The sequence below is a fragment of the Prinia subflava genome, chromosome 7, assembly GCF_021018805.1.
Source record: "Prinia subflava isolate CZ2003 ecotype Zambia chromosome 7, Cam_Psub_1.2, whole genome shotgun sequence".
NCBI lineage: Eukaryota > Metazoa > Chordata > Aves > Passeriformes > Cisticolidae > Prinia > Prinia subflava.
In genome coordinates, this window is record NC_086253.1 from 1,795,777 (window position 1) to 1,815,683 (window position 19,907).

General features: G+C 70.2%; 5 protein-coding genes across 7 annotated transcripts; 3 read left to right on the forward strand and 2 right to left on the reverse strand.

Annotated features, from left to right (window-relative positions):
- Positions 1-1,514: 1,514 nt before the first annotated feature.
- Positions 1,515-4,656, reverse strand: PCGF1 (polycomb group ring finger 1). Of its 2 annotated transcripts, none has more exons than XM_063401166.1 (9): positions 4,294-4,656; positions 3,387-3,492; positions 3,141-3,293; positions 2,924-2,995; positions 2,736-2,844; positions 2,587-2,620; positions 2,362-2,445; positions 2,215-2,295; positions 1,515-1,672 (listed from the first exon to the last, which is right to left on the reverse strand). In XM_063401166.1, the coding sequence occupies exons 1-9, from the start codon at positions 4,387-4,389 to the stop codon at positions 1,625-1,627; spliced, it is 783 nt and encodes a 260-aa protein (XP_063257236.1). In that variant the 5' UTR covers positions 4,390-4,656; the 3' UTR covers positions 1,515-1,624. The 2 variants fall into 2 exon arrangements, with proteins under 2 accessions (XP_063257236.1, XP_063257235.1); XM_063401165.1 differs by having other exon boundaries at positions 2,362-2,448; positions 4,294-4,655.
- Positions 4,657-10,943: 6,287 nt separating this feature from the next.
- Positions 10,944-15,127, forward strand: TLX2 (T cell leukemia homeobox 2). Of its 2 annotated transcripts, XM_063401328.1 has the most exons (3): positions 10,944-11,470; positions 13,762-13,999; positions 14,352-14,712. In XM_063401328.1, the coding sequence occupies exons 1-3, from the start codon at positions 11,089-11,091 to the stop codon at positions 14,566-14,568; spliced, it is 837 nt and encodes a 278-aa protein (XP_063257398.1). In that variant the 5' UTR covers positions 10,944-11,088; the 3' UTR covers positions 14,569-14,712. The 2 variants fall into 2 exon arrangements, with proteins under 2 accessions (XP_063257398.1, XP_063257397.1); XM_063401327.1 differs by lacking the exon at positions 10,944-11,470 and having other exon boundaries at positions 13,440-13,999; positions 14,352-15,127.
- On the forward strand, positions 11,952-13,440 carry LOC134552599 (uncharacterized). The gene is given in 4 exon segments (XM_063401329.1): positions 11,952-12,625; positions 12,627-12,734; positions 12,736-12,788; positions 12,790-13,440. Coding segments are annotated over 4 exon segments (969 nt in total). The 5' UTR covers positions 11,952-12,466; the 3' UTR covers positions 13,439-13,440.
- Positions 15,128-15,641: 514 nt separating the features above from the next.
- On the forward strand, positions 15,642-17,211 carry LOC134552600 (alpha-internexin-like). Its single transcript, XM_063401330.1, has 3 exons — positions 15,642-15,992; positions 16,627-16,751; positions 16,815-17,211. Exons 1-3 carry the CDS (start codon positions 15,789-15,791, stop codon positions 16,864-16,866), a joined length of 381 nt encoding a protein of 126 aa, XP_063257400.1. The 5' UTR covers positions 15,642-15,788; the 3' UTR covers positions 16,867-17,211.
- Positions 17,212-17,835: 624 nt separating this feature from the next.
- Positions 17,836-19,781, reverse strand: LOC134552540 (interleukin-12 subunit beta-like). Its single transcript, XM_063401220.1, has 6 exons — positions 19,712-19,781; positions 19,158-19,379; positions 18,861-18,969; positions 18,596-18,777; positions 18,345-18,493; positions 17,836-18,055 (listed from the first exon to the last, which is right to left on the reverse strand). Exons 1-6 carry the CDS (start codon positions 19,779-19,781, stop codon positions 17,915-17,917), a joined length of 873 nt encoding a protein of 290 aa, XP_063257290.1. The 3' UTR covers positions 17,836-17,914.
- Between the last annotated feature and the right edge of the window lie 126 nt (positions 19,782-19,907).

Here is a 19,907-nt window from a genome sequence, read left to right on the forward strand (position 1 = left end):
ACCCCCCCACAGCCCTGCAGCCCCCGTTTGGACCCCCGTCCTGCATCCCCAGCCTTCCAGTCCTGTTTGGGACCCCCATCCTGCACCTCCATTCCTCCAGCCCTGGCTGGCACTCCCACACTGCACCCACAGCCCTCCGGTGCTGGTTGGGATCGCTGTCCCACACCTCCAGCCCTGCATCTTCATTTAGGATCCCCCACCCATCCTTCTTACCCCATTTGGGACCCCCATCCCGCACCCCACCCTTCCAGCCTCTGCTGGGACCCCAGTCTTGCACCCCTGTCCCTGTGGCCCCGTTTAGAACACCCATCCTGCTCCCCCACACCTCCAGCCTTTTTTTGGGACACCCATCCCGTGCCCCAAACCCTCTGTCCCTGCTCAGGACTCCCACCTCGCACCCCAAGCCCTCCAGCCCTATTGAGACAACCCCCCCCCCCACTCCTCCAGTCCATTTGGGACCCCCATTCCACAATCCCACCCCTCCCTCTCCGGCTGGACCCTAATCCTGCACCCCACCGCTCCAGCCTCATTTGGAACCCCCATTCCGCAATCCCGCCCCTCCAGCCCCAGTTGGGACCCCACGCCCGGCTGGCCCCGCAGCCCCCGCGTTTCCCTTCGGCCTTGTGGGGGCTTGGGGCAGGCGAGCGCGGCCGCCCCCGCCCGGTGAGCGATGGCCGACAGCTGGGCCGGGCCGGGCCGTAACCGGATCCCCCGGCAGCGGCGGCGGCGCGGGGGATCTGACACGGGGGACCGAGCGCAGAGCTCAGTGCGGGGCCGGGGATGAAGGATGGGCACGGGGCACACCCACCCCCGGCTGGTGCGTCCTGGACCATGCCCACCCCAGGGTGGAGCGGTTCGAGGATGGAGGGGGGATCCCCGGCAGCCGCCCCGGCGCGGCGCGGCAGCGGCACCACCGTGCCGGGGACACGGAGCGCGGTCAGGACCGGGGGACTTTGAGCTCCGTGCCGCAGCCAGGGCCCCTCCGGAGCCGCGTTCCCGGGATCACCGGGATCACGGGGATCCGGCACCTGTTCCTGCCGCAGCCGTGGGTCCCGGCCCCACCGCAGGGGCGCCTCCGCCCCAGAGCCCCGCCCGCAGCTGTGCCCGTGGCTGCGGCGCGGGGATCCAGATGGCGGAATATGGTCCCGGGCTAATTAGGGCCGAGCGGGGCTGCGAGGTTCCCCTTCCCCCGGCAATCAAGGGCCGATGACTTTATTAAGGCTCATTATGTGGGGCGGGGGCCGGAGGGGCCGGACAAGCACCAGGCAGCCGTGACGGGCTCGATGTGGGGAGTGCCCGCGTGGCTGTGCGGGAGTGAGGGGCTACGAGACCCCCAGCACGGCGGGGGAAGGGGGACGGAGGGGACTGCACAGCCCCACTGCCCACTCTGCACCCCCAAGCCCCCCATGGGCGCAGCCCACTCGGGGGTCACTGACTGCCCACATGCAGAGGGGACCCTCCTGAGACCCCCGTAGCAGCCCCCAGCCCCCCCAGTCAAAGCAGGGACTCACGGGGGCTTTTCCACAATTTTATTCCAAAAATAAATTCGAACTGGGGTATAAGTTATGGGGGGTGAGGGGTGGGAGCAGGGCTGCACTGGGGGGGCAGCGCCCACCCCCCACCCCTACCTCCTCTTGTCCTTGATGCTGTAGTGCAGCAGGAGGGGTGCAGGCTGTGGGGTAAGGGGGGGTCAGGGCTGGGGGGATTCCAGCAAGGAGCCCCCCTTGGGGAAGAGACCCAGATCCCAGCCCAGGGACGTCCCCCAAGGCAGGGACTCCAAACCCCAGTCCAGGGAACCCCCCCACACAGGGACACCCCCATCCCAGCCCATGATCCCCCCCTAGGGCAGTGATCCCAAACCTCAGCCCAGGGACCCCCAATCCCAGTCCATGACCCCAACCCCCAGCCCAAGATCCCCTTGGGGCAGAGACCCCAAACCCCAGCCCAGCAGTCTGCTGGTACAGGGACCCTCAGTCCTGCTCAGGGACTCCCCTGGGGCTGCACCCTGAACTTGGCCAACCCCTTTGGGCCCCCCCCCTATTGCCTGACCCATAGAGGGAGGAGAGACCTCCCCAGATCACCACTGCAGCCACTGACATTAAAGATCCTCAATCCCCCAACCCCACCCTGCCCCAAACCAAGGTCACTGCACCACCCCTCTGCCTGGGTGAACCCCAAAATCAGAGGCTGCCATCCCTCACGATGGATGCACACCTTGCCAAACCAGCGTGAGAGCCAGAGCTGCTTCATAGTCATGTGGTCGGGGAGGGGCTCGTTGTCAAACAGGATCTGCACCTGCATGGGGAGGCTGCATCAGGGGGGCCAGGACACCCCTGGGAACCCCCTGGGACCCCCACTCACGTGCTGCAGGGACAGTCCCAGCCGGTGGCACAGGACCCTCCGCAGGTGTCGGATCTGCGCCCGCACCGAGCACCTCACGTATTTCTGCTGTGAGAGGCAGAGCGGGTTGGGGGGCTGTGGGGGCCTCCAGGGACCCCCACACCCCCTTGAGACCCCACACCCCCCTGCCAAGGCCAGGGTGAGAGCTGGGGGTCGGGGGTGGGGACTGCAGGGATCCCCACTCACCTGCAGCACGGCCTTGCTCTTGTCCTTGCTGGAGCTGTGGCGAGAAGAGAAAGGGACACGTGTCCAGGGTCTCAGGGTTGGGGACCACGCCCAGTGTCCCCTGTGTCCCCTCCCCACCCCCCTGAGGGGCTGCAGCCCCCCGGACTCACCTCAGCTTCTCCAGGCAGAGCGAGACGTGCTCGTCGTAGCGGAAGTAGTGCGCACGCGAGTGGTCAAAGGTGCTGTAGGGGAGCCCCATGGGGTCACCCCCCACCGTGTCTGGGGACACAGGCGGCACCGTCAGCCCCCTGTGCCCCCAACACCATGGCCAGCTGCTCCCCACGCCCCCCCTGCCCACCGTCACCGCTGGGCTGCGTCACCCGGTCCAGGCCGCGGGACTGGTAGAACTCCCGGATCCGCTTCTCCTCACCTGCAAGGGAGAGGTGGCTTGGGGACACGCCCGGGTGCACCTGCCCTGAGGGCAGTCCCTGGCTGTCCTCCCTCCAAGCCCCCCACCACAGACCCTGTCCGTGTCCCCACTTTTGTCCCCATCTAGGTCCCCGTGCCCCCCGTACTGTGCTGCAGGCCGGGCACCAGCTTGTAGACGATGTCCTGCATGACCCGGTCCAGCTTGAGGTTGAGCAGCGGCTGCGTCTCGTGGATCTTGGTGTTGCACATGGGGCAGTACTTGCTGGTCTGCAGGTACTTCACGATGCAGCTCTTGCAGACTGGGGACAGGGACAGGTGTGAGGGGACAGGGACGGGACCCCCCAGGACTCACAGCCCCCCTGGAGACCCCCCAGCCAGGAGGGGACACTCACAGGTGTGCAGGCACTCAGTGATGGTGGTGGCGTCGATGAAGTAGCCGGCACACAGGAAACACACGATGTGCTCGTTCAGCTCCTTCATCTTCACCTTCACTTCCTCCTGTGGGGACACCTCACTGGCACCTGCGGCATCCCGAGACCACCCTCACCTGTCACCTGGAGACCCCCGGGACCCCTCTCATCCTTCAGCTGGAACCCCTCAGCCCAAGGAGCTTCTCCTGCCATTCCCTTAACGTGCTAGAAAATGGGATTTTGGCGGGCTGCAGCTCTTGTTTTGCTTTAATATGCCAGAAAATTTCTGAGGGGCTGACTACCTCTGTCTTGCTAAAACACGCCAAAAATTTGGATTTTGTAGGGATTGCTGCCTGTCTTCCATTATTACACCGGCAAATGGGATTGTAAGACGCTGGTCTCGCTGTCTTTTTAATATGCCAGAAAATGGGATCCTGGGGGCCCTACACCTCCTGTTTTCTCTTATTATGCCAGTAAACAGGATTTGGAGGGGCTGTGCCTCCTGTCTTCCATTACTATGGCAGAACACAAGATTTTGGGGTGCTGCACCCCCTGTCTTGCCTTAACATACCAGAAAACAGAACTGATCACTCTGTATTCCATTACTACGCCAGGAAACACGATTTGGAGCGGTCTAGACACCCTTTTTTGCCTTATTATGTCAGAAAATGTGATTTGGGGGGTTCGGGGACACCCCCAGCCCCGTGCCTGCCCCGACTCCTGACCACGCCCCCTTCCCTTGGCCCCGCCCTCCCGCACCGCCCCTCGGTCTCACAGCGCCCCCCAGCGGCGCCACGGCGGCACCTCCCGTGCCCGTCCGCCCTGGCCCCCGGTGTCGCCGCCACCGGCCCCTCCCGGTGCCTCCCTCCCTCCCGGTGCGGCCGCTCGCCTCGTTCCGCAGCGGGTCCATCTTGTAGACGGCCTGGAGCTGGTTCCGCAGCCGCATGGCGATGGCCATCGGGCCCCCCTGAGGAGGCGACGCCATCTTAGAGCCGCCTCCGCCTGTGGCCTCGCGCACTTCCGGGTTCGAGGCGGGGGCGCGGCGAGCGGCGGGACTACAACTCCTAGCGTGCCCCACGCGTCTCGAGTCGCGGCGGGCAGCGCAAGCTCGGCCCTGTGCTGGCCCTTCCCCACGATCCACGGGGAGAGACCCGGGATCCCGAGACCCCCTGACCTCGTCTGTGACCGGGGGACTCGCCGGGAGCCGCCGCCACCGGACCCGCCGCGTTTAGGGGAGGGTGTTCCCGGCGTTGGCCAATAGCGAGAGGGCGCGCTCTTGACGGACAGCAAGCGGCGGCCAATCAGAGAGGGCGCTGTGTGCGCGTGGTGCTGCGGACCGCCGCCGGAGGGCAGCAGAGCAACGCGGGGGAACGGGAGGGGCGGGGGGGCAGGGGGAGTGCGGGGGGCCCGGGAGGGAACCGGGGGACCGGGGGAACCGGGGGGACCGGGGGGGACCAGGGGGAGCGGGGTGCCAGGGCTTTGAGGGGGTCTGGGGTCTGCGAGGGGCCACGAGGCGGACCAGGAGTCTGAGTGGGGCGCGGGGTACATGCGGAGAACTCAGCGAGGTGGGTTAGGGGGAGCCGTGGGGTGCGGGAAGTCTGGGGGGGCTCCAGGGGACTGAGAAGATCCCGGAGGGGACACCGGGGTGTCCCGACTGCGGCACAGGGTAAAGTGCGGCGGCGAGTGCAGGGCTGGGCTGAGGAGGGGTGCAGTGGCACAGGCAGGGTTGGGGTACGGGGTGCTGGCAGGGTCGGGGTGTTGGCCCTGGCACTTGGGGGTGCCGGGGTTCAGGCAGAGTTGGGGTGCGGGGATGATGCTGGGGTCCCAGCGTGCTGACAGTTCGGGGTGTCGCGGTGCTGTCGGTGCTGACATTTGGGGTGTCCCGGTGCTGGGGTGGTGGCAGCGTTGAAGTGCTGGCAGTTCGGGGTGTCGGGGGCTGGGGTGCTGCACTTTGGGGTGCCGAGGTGCTGACAGTTTGGGGTGCCAGCGGAGCAGCCCACGGCCCCACCCGGCGCAGCCGGAGCCACGCTAATGAAGGTTTGGCTCAGGGGAGGCAGCGGCCGCGCTAATGCGGAGCCGAGCCGAGTTCCCCACGGCCCCTCACAGCCCCCCACGGCTCCTCACGGACTGTACATACCCCCCGGATCCCAGACCGGACGGCGGGGAAGGCTGGTACATGCCAGGGAGTGGAAGCGGGCAGAGGAGCACGGCGGGACCCCCGAGCAGGGGCTGGCACCCACCACCCCAGCATGGAGCTCCTGGCACACAGCCGCGCTGCCAGCCCTGCCCCGGTACCGGCTCCGCACGGGCTGCCGCGGCCAGGGACAGTGCGGGTTTGGGGCTCCTGGATGCGTCCCGGTCATTGCCATGATCCTGGTCTCGGTCCCGGTCCTGATCCAGGTTCTGGTCCTGGTTCCAGTCCCGGATACGGGTCACAGTATTTACTCCACCCCTCAGCTCCCTCAGTGCTCCCAGTCCACGCGCGCTGTCCCCCCTGCCCCACCGGAGCGGCTGAGCCTGGCCCTGTGCGGCACCGGCCGAGCCCCGGTGACCCCGGTGCCAGCCTCTCGTCCCGGGCTGCGCACGGTGTGTGCCGGGCCCCGGGACTCCCGGGACCGCACCGGGAGCAGCACGGGGCACCCGCGGGCAGAGGTTCCGGACCAGCTCCCGCCCCACCGCCCGCCCACGCCCTGCCCGCGCCTCCGGGGAGGCCGGAGCGCGGCGGGGGCCGGTGACCCCCGGCCGGGGAGGGTCCGGTCCCATCTGTACCTGCCAGGAGCCATCCGGGGAGGGGCGGGGGTCACAGCGGGGCCAGCGCGGCCCCGCGGCGGGGCAGCATCGCCTTCCGCCGGCGCCGTGAGGAGAACCGGCACCGGCACCGCGAGTCCCGGCCGGGCGAGGAGCGGGCTCTGTGGGTGGCTGTGCCACGGGCCCCGCGGGACCGAGGGCAGGGAGCCCGTCCCGGGGCTGGGGGTCACGGCAGCCGGTACTCCCGGAGCCGCCCCCGCCAGCCGGGCACGCGCGGGGCCGCGGATCCATCTCGCCGTTAATAATTGATGGCGGGAGCCGCCGGGGCTGCGCGGGGCTGCGGGCCCGAGGCTTTTAGCTCAGCCCTGCTCAGATATTCAACTCCATTTCCGCGGCAGGGCCGGGGCGGCTCCTTCTGGGAAGTGCTGCCGGGCGCTTTCCCGGCCGGAGCCCTCGTTGGGGCTGGGCTGAGGCCGGACACGCTCATGACCGCAGCGGTGCAGGGCAGCAGCGTTCGCTCCCCCCGCCGAGGGGAACAGGGATCCCCCAAGGAAGGCAGGGGACGCCCAGGGCAGACAGGGGTCTCTGACAGGGTGGGCAGGGGTCTCGCAGGGCAGACAGGGGTCCCCCATTAATCCCTCTGAGGTGGGCAGGGGTGCCTATAGGGCAGCGGGGGCTGGGTGCTCATGGACTGAGCTCCTGCCTAATGCACCGAGTACATCTGCAGAATCCAATTAACCTTCGATAACGAGGCCCTGAGCGACGCGGCTGTCAGCGGCCACCAGCCACCGGCACGCTGTGGCCCCCCGACGGGCATCAGCCCACCAGGAAGGGCAGCACTGGCACCTGCAGCCCCCCGGCCGGGCAGGGCCTCCCCAAACAGCCCCCGGCTGGCGTCGCACCCCGGGGTGGGGTACGCGGGCACCCTGAGGGCACCCGGCGTGGGGGATGGTGCCGGTGTGCCCAGCCATGTGCCCCGTGGCTCCTGGGCACTGGTCCCACTGACCAGTGGGGCTGGAGCTGCCTGTCCTGCAGCCCAAGGGGTGGGGACAGGACACCGCAGCACCCCCTCCTGTCCCCTGCTCCATCCCCCTCCCCACTGCCCTCGCCCCCACCGAAAGCCGGGGGGCTCAGCTCCCGCTCCGCTGGCATCCACCAACCTCCGCAGCCCCCCAGCCCACGGAGCTGGGGCTGGGGGGGAGGTTTTGAGGGGGGTGGCCCGTGCTACACCCCCAGTCCGGAACCCCAGTACCCCCTGTGCCCCTCCCCAGGGGCTGCAGCCGGGAGGTGCCCGGGGGAGCAGCCCACACCCCCCCCAGCCCCCGGGTGCTGGCGTCACCGAGCAGCCGCCCCCGCACCCGTGTGGCACCCGGCTCCTCCCCGAGGACACCGCGCAGACGCCGAGGGCCACCGTGACGTCCGAGCGGGCGACTCGGCCGTCGGGTCCGCGGCAGCGGGCGGGGGCGATCCGCGGCCACAGTGACCCCATCCCAACCCCACACCGGTCCCACCGTGACTCCGTCCCGACTCCATCCCGGCCCCATCCCGGCCCCATCCATCCTCATGCCAGCCCTCCCGGCGTGCCAGCCGGGCCGGGGTGGGCACCGCGCCCACCGGCTGCTGCCGCCTCACCCCGCGCACCCCGGCCGGGTGCCGGCGCCCGCGGCGGGCGGGCGGCGGGGGGCACCGGGAGTGTTTCATGCGGTTAAGAAGTGTCTGATTGAGGCAGGAGGCGCCAGCAGCTCCCCCGGGAGCCGCAAGCCAAGGACTGGAGGACCAAATGCAGGCTAAAGTAATCCAATCTGGGCTGGTTCATCTAATTAGCCCAGAATTAACCCAGCAGCCAGAGAGGAGCTGACTGTCCCTCCAGTTTGCCAGCGGGTTTGGGGGGAAGCGGGAGGAAGAAGGGGACGTCCAGCGGTAATGAGATTACGGGGGGGAGCGGGCGGGAGCGGGCGAGCGGCAGCCTCTGGCCGGTGGGAACGTGGGGCCCTGCCAGGACCCCACCGCTCCATCGCCGTGACAGCCGGGGCACCGCGGCTGCCGCCGGCGGCACCGGGGACAGGCAGGGACCCGTCCCAGCCACCCCCGCCCCGGCAGCAGCTCCCTAGCCCGCGGCGTTCTTCCCGTGGGGGACGAGGGCACTGGCACGGCCAGCACCGGGGACGTGGCACCACGGAGCCGCGCAGCGGCACCGGCAGCCCCGGGCCCACGGTGGGGAATGGGGCGAGGAGCCCCGACAGCTTCGGGAACACCCCCGGGGTGGGGCGGGCAGACCCCACAGACCCCCTGTTCCAGGGGCAGAGGGGCGTGGAGGGCGCGGAGCAGGGAGAGGCTGGTGCAGCTCTGGCGGTGGCAGGGCCTGGTGCTGCACTGGCTGAAGGCTGATTTCCTCCTGGAACTGGGCAAATGCCCTTTTTACTGCCGCGTCCCCTCCAGCTGTCACCGCCACCCACCAGAACCGCCAGGCCCAGCCCCTTTGGGTGGGAGGGGGCACACACCGAGGACACGGAGGTCCCTGCTGGCCGAGAAACGAGGAAGGGTCTGTACTGGCACACTGGGGGGTCCCGGGGGCAGGGACCCCGCCTGGTCCCCACGGTGGCTCAGGGGACCCTGAGGCAGGTACAGGGACACGGCCTCTCTCCAGGTGGCCCAAGGGTCACTGGGCAGACAGAGCCAGCGGCACAGGGTGGTGACAGTGAGGGGCCCTTGGCCAGTGGGGCCCGTGGGAGGGAGACACCCTACACCCACAGCCAGGGTGGGAAGGGGCTCAGGACGCCTTGAGTACCCTCAGTCCTTCCCTGGTCATGGTGCTGGAGAATGCCGGGCAGGGGGGCTGCTCCGGCCGGGGCTGCCGCCTGCAGACCCCCCGTGGGCATGGGGCGGGCCCTGGCGCAGGCAGGCGCCGAGTGAGCCCGCATTGCCCCCGGCCCCGTCACAGCCCCCCAATCCATCTCCCAGCCCGGCAGATTCCAGCCCCTGGGCACGGCAACATCTGCCTCCTGCTCCGGGTTCAATTAACCTGCTGCCGCCTCCTCCTCCGGCACCGGCCATTTCCTCCCGCTGCCACTGTCACCGCCACTGCCGCCGCTGTCACCGCTGTCACTGCCACTGCCGCCGCCATGGCTGCACCCCACGGGGTCACAGCGCGTCCCTTTGCCGCAGAAGACGCGGAGCCGGTGGTTCTTTCCAGTTGGAAAAGCCACAACGGGAGCACTGGGATTTGACCCGGCACCCGCCGGGCTGCGAGCAGCGAACACCAGAGAGCCGTGGCGCCTGCAGGGCAGGGTCCCGGTGTTGTGTCCCCCTCCCCTTCTGGGCACACGAGGCTCCATCGGTGCTCCTGGTGTGGAGAGGAGCAGCTCGGCCGCTCCCGGCGCCGTGGCGGGACGTGGGCATAGCCGAGGGTGGCACGGGCGTGTGCCCGTGCAGCCGCGGTTCCCCACACCCCGGCAGAGCTGCGCCCGCAGGGACGGGCCCCCCACACTGCGGCGAGCCTGGGCCCACCCGGTGCCCCCCGGTGCCCGCCGTGCCCCTGGGTGCGCAGTGCCCCCGGTGCCCCGGGGCGTGCCGCGCTCCCGGTGCGGCAGCTGCAGCCCCCGGTGCCGCCGTGATTTACAGGCGCAGGCCCCGGTAATGTCATTTGCCCCAGACCGGTGGCGCCAGGGCGCCCGGGAGGCCGCCTCCGCCCCGCCAGCCCCTGTCCCGGGGCCGTGACCCGCCCAGGAACCGCCGGGAACCCACCCGCTGGTCGCGATAGTCGTCGGAAGAGCCGGCCCAGCCCGTGCCGCTCTCCGCTGCCGTTACCGCCCGCCGACGGGGCCGGGATGGGCTCTGTGACCGGGAAAAGCGGGGCGGGGAACAGGGGTCCATCCCAGGGAACTGCGGGTCGGGAACCGGGATCTGTCTCTGGGAATGGCAGGGCCAGGGGAGTCGGACTCCATCCCCCTCAACTGTCTGATCCGTGGAAAATGGGGTCCATGATACCGGGAACGGCAGGTCCCGGGAAAGGGGATTGATGGCCCGGGAACTGAAGTTCGGCGTGGGGTCGGTGTCCCGGGAAAGGCGGTTTCCTGGGAACTGAGATACCAGCTACCGGCAACGGCGGCTCGAGGAGACTGGGATCCCTGTCCCGGGATGTGGCCGTGTTCTGGGAACGGCGGGTCGGAATAACCCCTGGTCCCCGCACCGGGTGTGCCGGCTCCGGGGCCGCCACATCCATTCGCTCCCGTACGGACGGGCTCGGCGGGAACCGGGCTCGATGTGCCTGTGCACCACAGGAGCCGGTCCGTGCGCCCCGCAGTAACGGGGCTGGGGCAGGGGCCGCTCCGTGCGCCCCGGGAGGGGAGGCTGGGAGCGCCGACGGGGCTGAAAATGCGACGCGCTGCTGCCCGATGGGACAGCGGCTCCGGTGGACCGGGTGTGGGGTCCGACGGACGCCCCGGCGGGGCGAACGGCTACGGAGCGCGTCGGTGCACGGGGGGCGTCGGGGGGCCGTGGGGGCGCAGGGGACCCGACGGGCCCGTCCGCTCGTCCCGGAGCCGGGGCGGGGGCCCGGAGCTGCGGGGGCGGGGGGGCGTCCCCGGGCGAGGGCGGGGCCCCGGGCTGTCAATCACGGGGCGCGGCCGCCAATCAGGGCGCAGGCGGTGGGAGTTCGGCCGGTCCGGATGGAGCGGGGCAGAAAAGCGCGTCCCGCCAGGGCCCGCAGCCCACCCGCGCTCCCGCCCCGGGGCCGCCAGCGGCTGCGAGCCATGCCCCGTACCCTGCCCCGGGCCCGCACCCGCACCCGGCACCTGTCCCGCACCTTGCTCCGGGCCCGCACCCGCACCTTGCACCGCGTCCTGCCCCGCACCGGGCGCTCCGCGCCCGTCGCCGCCGCCGCCCCCCGCCGCCCCCCGGCCATGCCCGCGCCCCGCCGGCTCTGAGCGCGGCCGGGATGGAGCGGGAGGGCGGCGGCCCGGGCCCCCCCGCGCCCCACGAGCCCATCAGCTTCGGCATCGACCAGATCCTGGGCGGCCCCGAGCCCACGGGGCCGCACCGGGCGGCGGCAGAGCCCGACTACGGGCTCTACGGCAGCGGCTACGGCCCCGCGGGGCCGCTCGGCTCCTACAACCTCAACATGAGCATGAACGTGAGCGTGAACGTGACCCCCGCGCCCGCCGCGCCGCCCGCCGGAGTCATCCGCGTCCCGGCGCACCGGCCCGCGCCCGCCGCGCCGCCCGCCGCTCCCGCCGCGCCGCCGCCGGGGCCCGCGCTGCCGGGGCTCACCTTCCCCTGGATGGAGACCACGCGCCGCATCGCCAAAGACCGGCTCTCCGGTGAGACAGGGCAGGACGGCTGCTCGGGGCTGCCGCCGCTGTTGACGGCTCCGCGGACTCGCGGCACCGGCCGCTCCCGGGGCTCCGTCGGGGCAGTGCGGTGCGGCGGGCGCGGGTCGCGGCGGACACGGGGGTCGGGCGGGGATGGCGGGCACCGTGCGCTCCACAGGTTCCCACAGCGCCCGGTCCTCGCCCGGCGCCGTCGGGGTTCGCGGAAGATGCTCGGGGTAGACGCGGCCACCGGCGGCTCTGCCGCGGCACGGGGCAGGGTCCGGCGGCTTCGGGTGGAGCCCGAGGGGTCCCAGCAGGCTCCGGTCTCGATCTCCACTCCGTGTCTGGTCCCTTCCCCGGTTTGGAGGTGCCGGGGAACGGACCAGACCCTGGGAGCTGCTGGAAGTTGTGGGGAGCCGGGGTGTGGGGTGGGATCTCTGTGGGGTGCGGAGTGAGGGCTCCCTTGGAGCACAGAGTGCCGTGAGGGCTCTGGGGGGTGTCAGATGTGATGTGGGGGCTCTGTGGGGACACGCTGCAGGGTGGGGGACCCACCATGGACAAAGCCCGTCCATGCACAGAGCAGCTGCCCCGGCCTTGTGAACCCCGGAGGACGGGGGTGGCGGTGGAGGGGTGACTGTGGGGTGTCTGTGGATGGGATCCCAGATCTGACCGTGCAGGGATCGGTGTGGAACACCGAGTGCCCGTGCTGTGGGAGAGGCCAGGGCAGGCCTGTGGCGATGCAGGTGTTGGCGAGGCAGCGAGGGGCTGAGGTGCTGCTGCTGGGGCCGGGGCTGAGTGCCGTGCTGGGGGCTGAGCAGCAGTGCTGGGGCGGGGGTGCCAGTCGCTGTGCCCAGGAGCAGGAGGGGTGCTGAGGTCGGGGTCCCGGGTGCTGGGACCGTGTGTGGGTGCTGGAGACTCCCGGCCTGGCTCGGCTCTGCTCCCGCCCAAGATGGCGGCACTGCCACGTCCACAGTGTGGCCGCGTGCGGGGACAAGGCTGGAGGCCATGCGGGGCTGGGGGCCGAGTGCTGGCCCTGTGGGCGATGGGGCGGTGCGGGGTGGGCAGCTGGGGGCCGTGGGGGTCCCGCCCGGGCGCCAGCAGAACCGCGTTCGCCTCCCGGCCCACCCCGCCATGGCAGCGGTGACGAAGCACCGTCCCCGCGCAGGGGTGGCGGGTGACGTCCTCGTCTCCTGCCTGGCGCCAGCGTTGGGTGGATGGGGCAGCCCCTCCCCGGCACGGGGTCTCCCAGCCGCAGCCATCACTCAGCACCGCCGGCCTTGGGGTGGGCTGCGGGCAGGAGGCGTCTGGTCCTGGCGAGGGGCCGCCCCGTGGGGAGGGGGCGCGGGGGCCTCCGTCCCCCTGACTGCACCTGCGCCAACCGTGTCCGCCCCCGCCGGCGGCCTCCTGGAGGGAGGGTCTGTGGGCGCCAGGGGGGCCCTGGGGTGCTGTGGGCTGTGCCCCACATCCCTGTGGGGCTTGGGGCCCCATGGCCGCCCATGGTCCCGGCCATGTGCAGCCCTGCCCACGCGGCGCTGGCCCTGGCAGTGGCTGTGGTGCCATGGCGCCATGGGGATGTGGTGCTGTAGGGTCGTGGCTTGGCTGAGGCCGCTGCCAGAGCAGGAGGGGTGCTGGCTTTGGGCTGACCCTGCCAAGCCTTCACTTTCCTCCATGCTGCTTCACTGCTCTGATGCTCCCTGCAGCTCCGGCATCTTCTGGGGCTGGGATGTGGCACATTGGCCTCAGCAGGGCTGGCTCACACCTCGGCTGGGCAGGGACATCCCCTTCCCCAGCCCCTGGCAGTGGCCAGCCCAGGAACTGCTGGCACATGGAAAGAGACACTTTCTGCCTCCCAACAGCTTTTGTGGTCCCATCCCCTCGCTGGCAGGGCTGGGCAGGGCTGCAGTGGTGCAGAGGCTCCTCAGGGGCTGCAGCAGGGCTCGGTGTGAGGGGAGGGTGGGTTCGTGCAGCCAGACCTGATGGTTCTGCATCAGTCCCATGACTGGGCCAGCCCATCCACCCCGACATTCCAGTGCTGACCGCCGGGTTGGGGCAGTGGTTGTGCCGTGGGGCAGGAAAGGGGATGAGTCCTCCCTCATGCCATGTCCTGAGCTGCCCCCATGTCCCCAAGGTTGGGGAGCAGGTGGGGCTGACTCTGGTTGCCCTCCTTCCCTACTCTCCCAGGCAGCACTGGAGCTCCCCATCCCCGTGGCCCCGAGCCCCCTGGCATCCCCCCAGGGTCCTGCCCTGCCGTGCTTTGCCGGGGTCCCCCTGAGCCCCCCCTCACCCCGCTGTCCCCACAGCCGCGCTGTCGCCCTTCGCGGTGACGCGGCGCATCGGGCACCCGTACCAGAACCGGACGCCGCCCAAGCGCAAGAAGCCGCGGACGTCCTTCTCCCGGGTGCAGATCTGCGAGCTGGAGAAGCGCTTCCACCGGCAGAAGTACCTGGCCTCGGCCGAGCGTGCCACCCTGGCCAAGGCCCTCAAGATGACGGACGCCCAGGTCAAGACCTGGTTCCAGAACCGCCGCACCAAGTGGAGGTAACAGGGACATTACAGGGACAGCCCGGGGTAGCCGCCACAACCGTGATGCTCACATCCCTCTGGCAGCCCAAGCCCTGCATCCCTCTGGCAGACACCCCAATATCCCTCTGGCAGACACCCCAGTATCCCTCTGGCAGCCCCAAATCCCGTGTTCTGGGAGAGGATGGGACTGGGATGGACTGGGGATGGATGGCACGGGCTGCCCGTCACCGTGGCCTCCCCTGTGCGCTGCTGGGTGAGGCGTGACGGGGCTGTGGGATGTGTCACAGTGGCACAGGCAGTAGCAAGGGGGACGAGGGGCAGTGTGGCGGTGCCGGCCGCGGTCCGTGCCAACGGCGGGTGTCTGCAGGCGTCAGACGGCGGAGGAGCGCGAGGCGGAGCGGCAGCAGGCCAACCGGCTGATGCTGCACCTGCAGCAGGAGGCTTTCCAGAAGAGCCTGGCGCAGCCGCTGCCGCAGGACCCGCTCTGCATGCACAACTCCTCGCTCTACGCCCTGCAGAACCTCCAGCCCTGGGCCGAGGACAACAAGGTGACGTCGGTCTCGGGGGTGGCCTCCGTGGTGTGAGGGCCCTGGGCGCTGCTGATGTGCCAGGAGGTGGCGGTGGGAGCCTGGTGGGCTCTGAGCCTGGACCCTGGCAGGGAAGGGGCTGCAGCTTCCTGGGAGCCCTCCACTGGCAGCCCCCTCCCTGCCACGGAGAGCCCCCCAGGACCACCCAGGAGGGAGGCCGTGCCTCTGTGTTTGGACTCAAAGCTTCACCGAACCCCACCTGGAGCACTGCTGTGGGCAGCCCCCTGCCTGACCCCCAGGAGCCCAGGGATGGGCCCCCACACCCAAGGACCTCTGCAGCCCCCTTCCTGACCCCCAGGAGCCCAGGGCTGGGCCCCTGCACCCCACGGATGTCTGTAACCCTCTGCTCAGACCCGTGGGCGCCCAGGGCTGAGCCTCTACACCCCATGGACACCTGCAGCTCCCTGCCCGAAGCCCTGGATGGGTTGGGCAGGGTTCTGCAGCTCCCCCACCAGCAGCTCCATGGGTCACGCTGGCTCCCTTTGGGCCCCAAAGCCTCCAGGCCACCTGGGCCTCCCATTCCTGGTGCTGGAAGCCCCCCACCCTGACAGCAGGGTCTGCACCACCCGCACCACTTGCCTTATCCCGGTCGGAGTTTGCCACCTCCGGCTTCCATCTGTGTCCTCTGGGCTGGACGAAGGACTTGGCCGCCCCAGCCCCACCCCGTGGTGGGACAGACTGATGGTCTGGGCCCCCGGCCCCCCACCCACTGCCCGTCAGCTCCCTGGGCCTGGACATGCCCTTGCAGCCCCCTGCCACGGACTGGGGGTGCTCCCCGTGCCGATGGATTGTGCCACCCCCCGGGAGTGCCATCCCCTCCCACGGACTGAGCCTCGGTGACACCCACAGGACACTCGTGGGGTGCAGAGGGGCTGAGTCCCCCTTCTTCTGGCAAATCTCTGCACCCCCTCCCCAGTGACCCCCCAAGTGGGGGCTCCCCCTGCCGGGACCATCCAGCCCGACTCCAGCCGCGGTTGGTGATGATGGAGGGATGAAGGGGGGCGGGTGACAGCGGTGACCTTGACCCTGAACTCGACCTTGCCCCCCACCCCGCCACTCTCCATGCTGCTGCAGCCCCTCACCCCACTTTTGGGGGCCAGGCTGCTGCCGGCTCCCCCTCTTCTCTCCTCCCTTACCGGGAGGAGTCGGACACCCGGTACCGGCGGGATTGGCTGCGGTTCCGTGATGCGGAGGGGTGGAACCGCATTACCACCGGGATGAGCGCGGCCGAGGGCCGGCCCCGGTGCCGGTGGGGCGGCGGCGAGGCGGTGCTCCGTGCCCGTGCTGAGGCCGCCGGTTACCGGAGGCTGCTGCGAGCCCGAGCCGCCGAGGTGGAGGCGTTGCGGGGGGCGGTGGGCGCGTTACACCGGCAGCTGGAGGGGCTGCGGGACCGGCGGAGCGGGGAGCTGGCCAAGTACCAGGTGCGGGATGGGGGGCCCGGGGGCGCCCGGGGGGTTGGGAGGGAGCGGGAGAAGGGGCTGGGATGCGAGGAGGGGGTGGATGTTTGGGGAGGGGGGCGGTGCTGGAGCTGGATGCCCGGAGGGATGGGGAGAAGAGGGGGATGGGGATGGGGAGGGGCGGGGGTCAGGGGTCCGGATGGGGCTGGGGGGCCCCGGGAGGCAGCGGGAGCGGCGGGATGGGATGGGGGAGTTGAGGTGGGACTGGGAAGTGAGGTTTGTGTGGGTCGGGCCGCCGGCTGTCCCTGTGGGTGGGTGTCGGTGCGGGGTTGGGGATCCCGTGGGTCCAGGTGGGGTGGGGGCCTAGGGATCCGTGTAGGGAGGGGTCTGTGTAGGGTGGGGGGCGGCGCGGAGTTCCAGGGGTCCGTGCGGGCGGGGGTCGGGCCAGGGGTGCCGGCAGCCCGTGTGGGCGGGGTTCGGGACGAGGGTGGGGGTCCGTGCGGATCGGGGGTCGGGCCGGGGGTCTGGAGGAGGGAAGGGGTCCGGGCGGGAGTCCCTGTGGGGAGGATGCCGGGCCAGAGGTCCCTGTGTGCGGGGGCCCGGCCGGGGATCCCGGGGTTGGCCCCGCGGCCCCGGCGCTGCTGACGGCCCCGCTCAGGAGCGGGTGGCGGAGCTGGAGCGGGAGATCGGGGCGGCGGAGGCGGAGATGGCCCGGTGCCTGCGGGAGTATCCGGCACTGCTGCGGCTGCGGATGGCGCTGGAGGCGGAGATCGCCGCGTACCGGTACGCGAGGGGGGCGCGGGGGGCACGGGAGGCGAGTGGCTCAGCCCGGCCTTTCCTTTCCAGGGAGATGCTGGAGAGCGAGGAGCTGCGCCTGGGCGGCCTGGCCCCGCCGTGACCGGACCCCTGGAGCCCCGGTGCCACCACCGGACCCCGGCCCTGCCGTTACCACTGGACCCCCGGGATCCTCAGCCCCACCACCGGACCCCGGTTCTTCCGCCGGACCCCAGACCCCCGACTTTGCGCCCCGGGCCACGGTTCCCTGGGCCCCTCTGGACTTCTCTGGACTCACGGAGCCCCAATCCTTCTGCCCCCGGTTCCACGGGTCCCCTGGACTTCTGCGTGCCCGCCTGCCCGGGGCCCCGGGAGGGCAGCGCCCGTGGGGACACACATTCACCAGCCTCTCGGGGGGTGTCCTGGCCCAGACCCGTGCGGAAACACCTCAATAAAGCCCCGTGGCATCACCCGGAGCCGGTCTGGAGCGGGTTGGGCAGCACCCCGGGCTGTGCTCCGGGGGTCTGTGCTGGGGTGGGCCGTGGGGGGCTCCGTGGGAAGTGGGCTCATGGAGGGGTGTGGGTTCCTCCTGCCCCCGAGCCGGGCACTGCGCAGGGACACTGAGGCACACTGTGGGCCACAGCTCCGGTGGAAACTGAGCACCCCCGGTGGTGACGGGTGGTCCCTGACCCCCCTGGTGTCACCGGCGCTGTGGGGGTCAGGATGGGACCCTGCTCCCCGGGGTGTGGGGACGGGGTGTTGCCCCCAGGGCTTGCTGTGCTGCCAGTGCTGCCCCTGTCTCTGGGGATGTTGTCCCATCGCAGTTCCCAGAAAGAAGGCAGAGCTGGGAGGGGTTTTTGAGGAAATTCGGGGAACCTGTGTGGGCAGGGCTGTGGGGACCCTCTATCCTGCCTGTCCCCGAGCTGGGGACAGCACGGTCCCAGCCATGCAGATGGACCCCAGGGCTGAGTCTTGTGCCAGCCAGGAGCCCCTCGGAGAGCTGTGGGGGCCCAGCACCTCCCTCCCCACACAGACACCGGCCTGGGTTTGTGGTGGCAAAGCCAACCCCAGAGTTTTAATAGGGGGAAAAATCCTTTTGCGAGCTGTAAAGGGATGGGGGTTCTGGGAAAAGGAGGTGCCCGTTTGAGGGGTCAGCCCCCTCAGAGCCACGGTTACTGGGGTGCACCGAGGCCCTTCCAGGCGCTCCAGGGGCTCCAGGCCGGGGGCGTGTAGGGGTCCCGGCAGCTGATGCGCACCCGCCGCGCGCCCGCCTGCACCGGCGCCTCCTCCACACCCTCCACGAACTGCTCCACCTGCAGAGAGGGCAGGGCATGGGCTAGGGAGACCCTCGGGGAGGGGGGAACCAGCACCCCCTGGCCCCGGCAGCGCTGGGGACAGCCGGCGGGGACAGCCAGGGGTGACAATTCATCATCCCAAGATGGGAAGAAGCAGAGTGAGGAGCCATGGCTGAGCATCTTCCCAGGCACAGAGAAGAGTCAGGGGTGGGGCAGGGTGGGCACAGGGCAGGGTGGGCACAGGGCAGGGTGGGGACATGGGGCAGGCTGTGCAGGGTGCCCCTGGGCAGGGAGTCCCCCCCGTTACCTGGGTGCCGTTGTGCAGCTCATACTGCAGATGGTAGAGCAGTACAAAGTAGGACCTGGGGAGCGGCCAGGAGGCCGGGGGGGCCCAGGCCAGGTGGAGCTGCTCCCCCCGCTGCTGCAGGATCAGCTCCTGGGGCGGATCAGGACGCACTGTGGACAGAGGGGGCTCAGAGCACGGGCTGAGACCCCAACCCCGGAGCCTCCAGTACCCCCTTGGACACCCCCACCCTGCAGCTCCTGCCCTGAGCTCACCAATGTCACGGAGGAAGAAGTGCCTGGAGAGGTTCAGGTAGGAGGTGTCCGAGAGCCCCTCCAGGTGCAGCTGGAGCGGGTGCAGCTCCTCTCCGAAGGGGCAGAACAAGGGGTCTGCCAGACTGGTGTTGAACTGGCCGTGTTCACTGGTCACCGGTACCCAGGGCCCCACGGAGCCATCGCTGTGGGGAGGGAGGTGTGAGCAGCTCTTAGGGCTGGGTGCCCGTGGTGCTGGGGTGGGTTTGGGGGGTCCCGGGGCACCCACCTGCGTGTGAGGCGGGCGTGGAAGATGGCAGAGGGGGGCCCAGGCCAGGAGCAGTGGAAGGAGCCGTTGTAGGACTCAGCCCAGCAGGACACGTTGATCTCCTCCTCACCTGGGGGGCCGAGGGGTGACTGCTCAGGGGGTGCACGAGGCCAGGAGCGATGCCACCTCCCTGCATGGCACTGGTGGGGCTCCTCCCAGCCCCACAGACCTGCCTGGTGCAGTCCCATGGGCTGGGCACAGGAATCTCCTGCTCCTCAGCCCTCCAACCCCATCACCCCCAGCCGTGCCCCTCCGTACGGGTGCCGCTGACCACCACGTAGGTGGTGTCCAGCAGGACAGGGCCGGCCCAGCAGCTGTAGTTGCCAGTGGCCGGCAGGTCCAAGCCGAGGATGGTGAGGTTCTGGCCCTCGGGCACCAGTTCGGCCATGGGCTCCTCCTCCCCGTTCAGTGTCCAGTAGATGTGCTGCTCTGAGGTGTCACATCGCACCACCACGTCCTGGTTGAGCTTCCCCACCTGGACTGGAGGTGAGAGGCAGAGCCTGCGGTCAGAGATGGGTTGTGGTGGGGGCAGATTGTCCCCAAATCCGTCGTGGGACCTCACAACCACCCTGGCCCATGGTCCTCACCCTGCTCCTGCACTCCACATCCATCCCCCCACTCCCTCACCCCATACCCACCCCACATCACCCTCATGCCCAGCTCCGATCTCCCAGCAGAGCTGTCCCAACCCCTGTCAGAGGGATGTGGGTTTGGGATGCCCCCCTCTCCCTCTGCTTCCTCTGTGGTCCCTGCAGCTGCCCCAGCCAGAAGATCCCTCCTCCGAGGCCCTGTGCCCCAGGAGCAGCACTCACACTTCGGGGGGAAGGCAGTCAGGGGTTCTGCAGGCACAAGGAGCAGCACCAGAGCCACCAGCACCAGCATCTGGGCAGGGAAAGAGAGGGGAAGAGCAGCCTCAGCCAAACACAACCCAGGAGAGTGGCACAGCCAGTGTGACCAGGCAGGGCAGAGCCCCCTGCCCTGGGAGCAGCACCCCTGAAGCAGGATCCC

Coding starts and splice junctions, on each gene's coding strand:
- LOC134552540 (XM_063401220.1), bottom strand. CDS start 19,781: ATGCTGGTGCTGGTGGCTCTGGTGCTGCTCCTTGTGCCTGCAGAACCC. Junction 18,970..19,157: donor CGTGGTGGTCAGCGGCACCC/GTACGGAGGGGC, acceptor TCGGCCCCCCAG/GTGAGGAGGAGATCAACGTG. Junction 18,494..18,595: donor CTTCTTCCTCCGTGACATTG/GTGAGCTCAGGG, acceptor CTCTGTCCACAG/TGCGTCCTGATCCGCCCCAG.
- LOC134552600 (XM_063401330.1), top strand. CDS start 15,789: ATGAGCGCGGCCGAGGGCCGGCCCCGGTGCCGGTGGGGCGGCGGCGAG. Junction 15,993..16,626: donor GGGAGCTGGCCAAGTACCAG/GTGCGGGATGGG, acceptor GGCCCCGCTCAG/GAGCGGGTGGCGGAGCTGGA. Junction 16,752..16,814: donor GCGGAGATCGCCGCGTACCG/GTACGCGAGGGG, acceptor TTTCCTTTCCAG/GGAGATGCTGGAGAGCGAGG.
- TLX2 (XM_063401327.1), top strand. CDS start 13,457: ATGACTGGGCCAGCCCATCCACCCCGACATTCCAGTGCTGACCGCCGG. Junction 14,000..14,351: donor AACCGCCGCACCAAGTGGAG/GTAACAGGGACA, acceptor GGGTGTCTGCAG/GCGTCAGACGGCGGAGGAGC.
- PCGF1 (XM_063401165.1), bottom strand. CDS start 4,389: ATGGCGTCGCCTCCTCAGGGGGGCCCGATGGCCATCGCCATGCGGCTG. Junction 2,845..2,923: donor GACGCAGCCCAGCGGTGACG/GTGGGCAGGGGG, acceptor CTGTGTCCCCAG/ACACGGTGGGGGGTGACCCC. Junction 2,449..2,586: donor AGAGCAAGGCCGTGCTGCAG/GTGAGTGGGGAT, acceptor TGCCTCTCACAG/CAGAAATACGTGAGGTGCTC.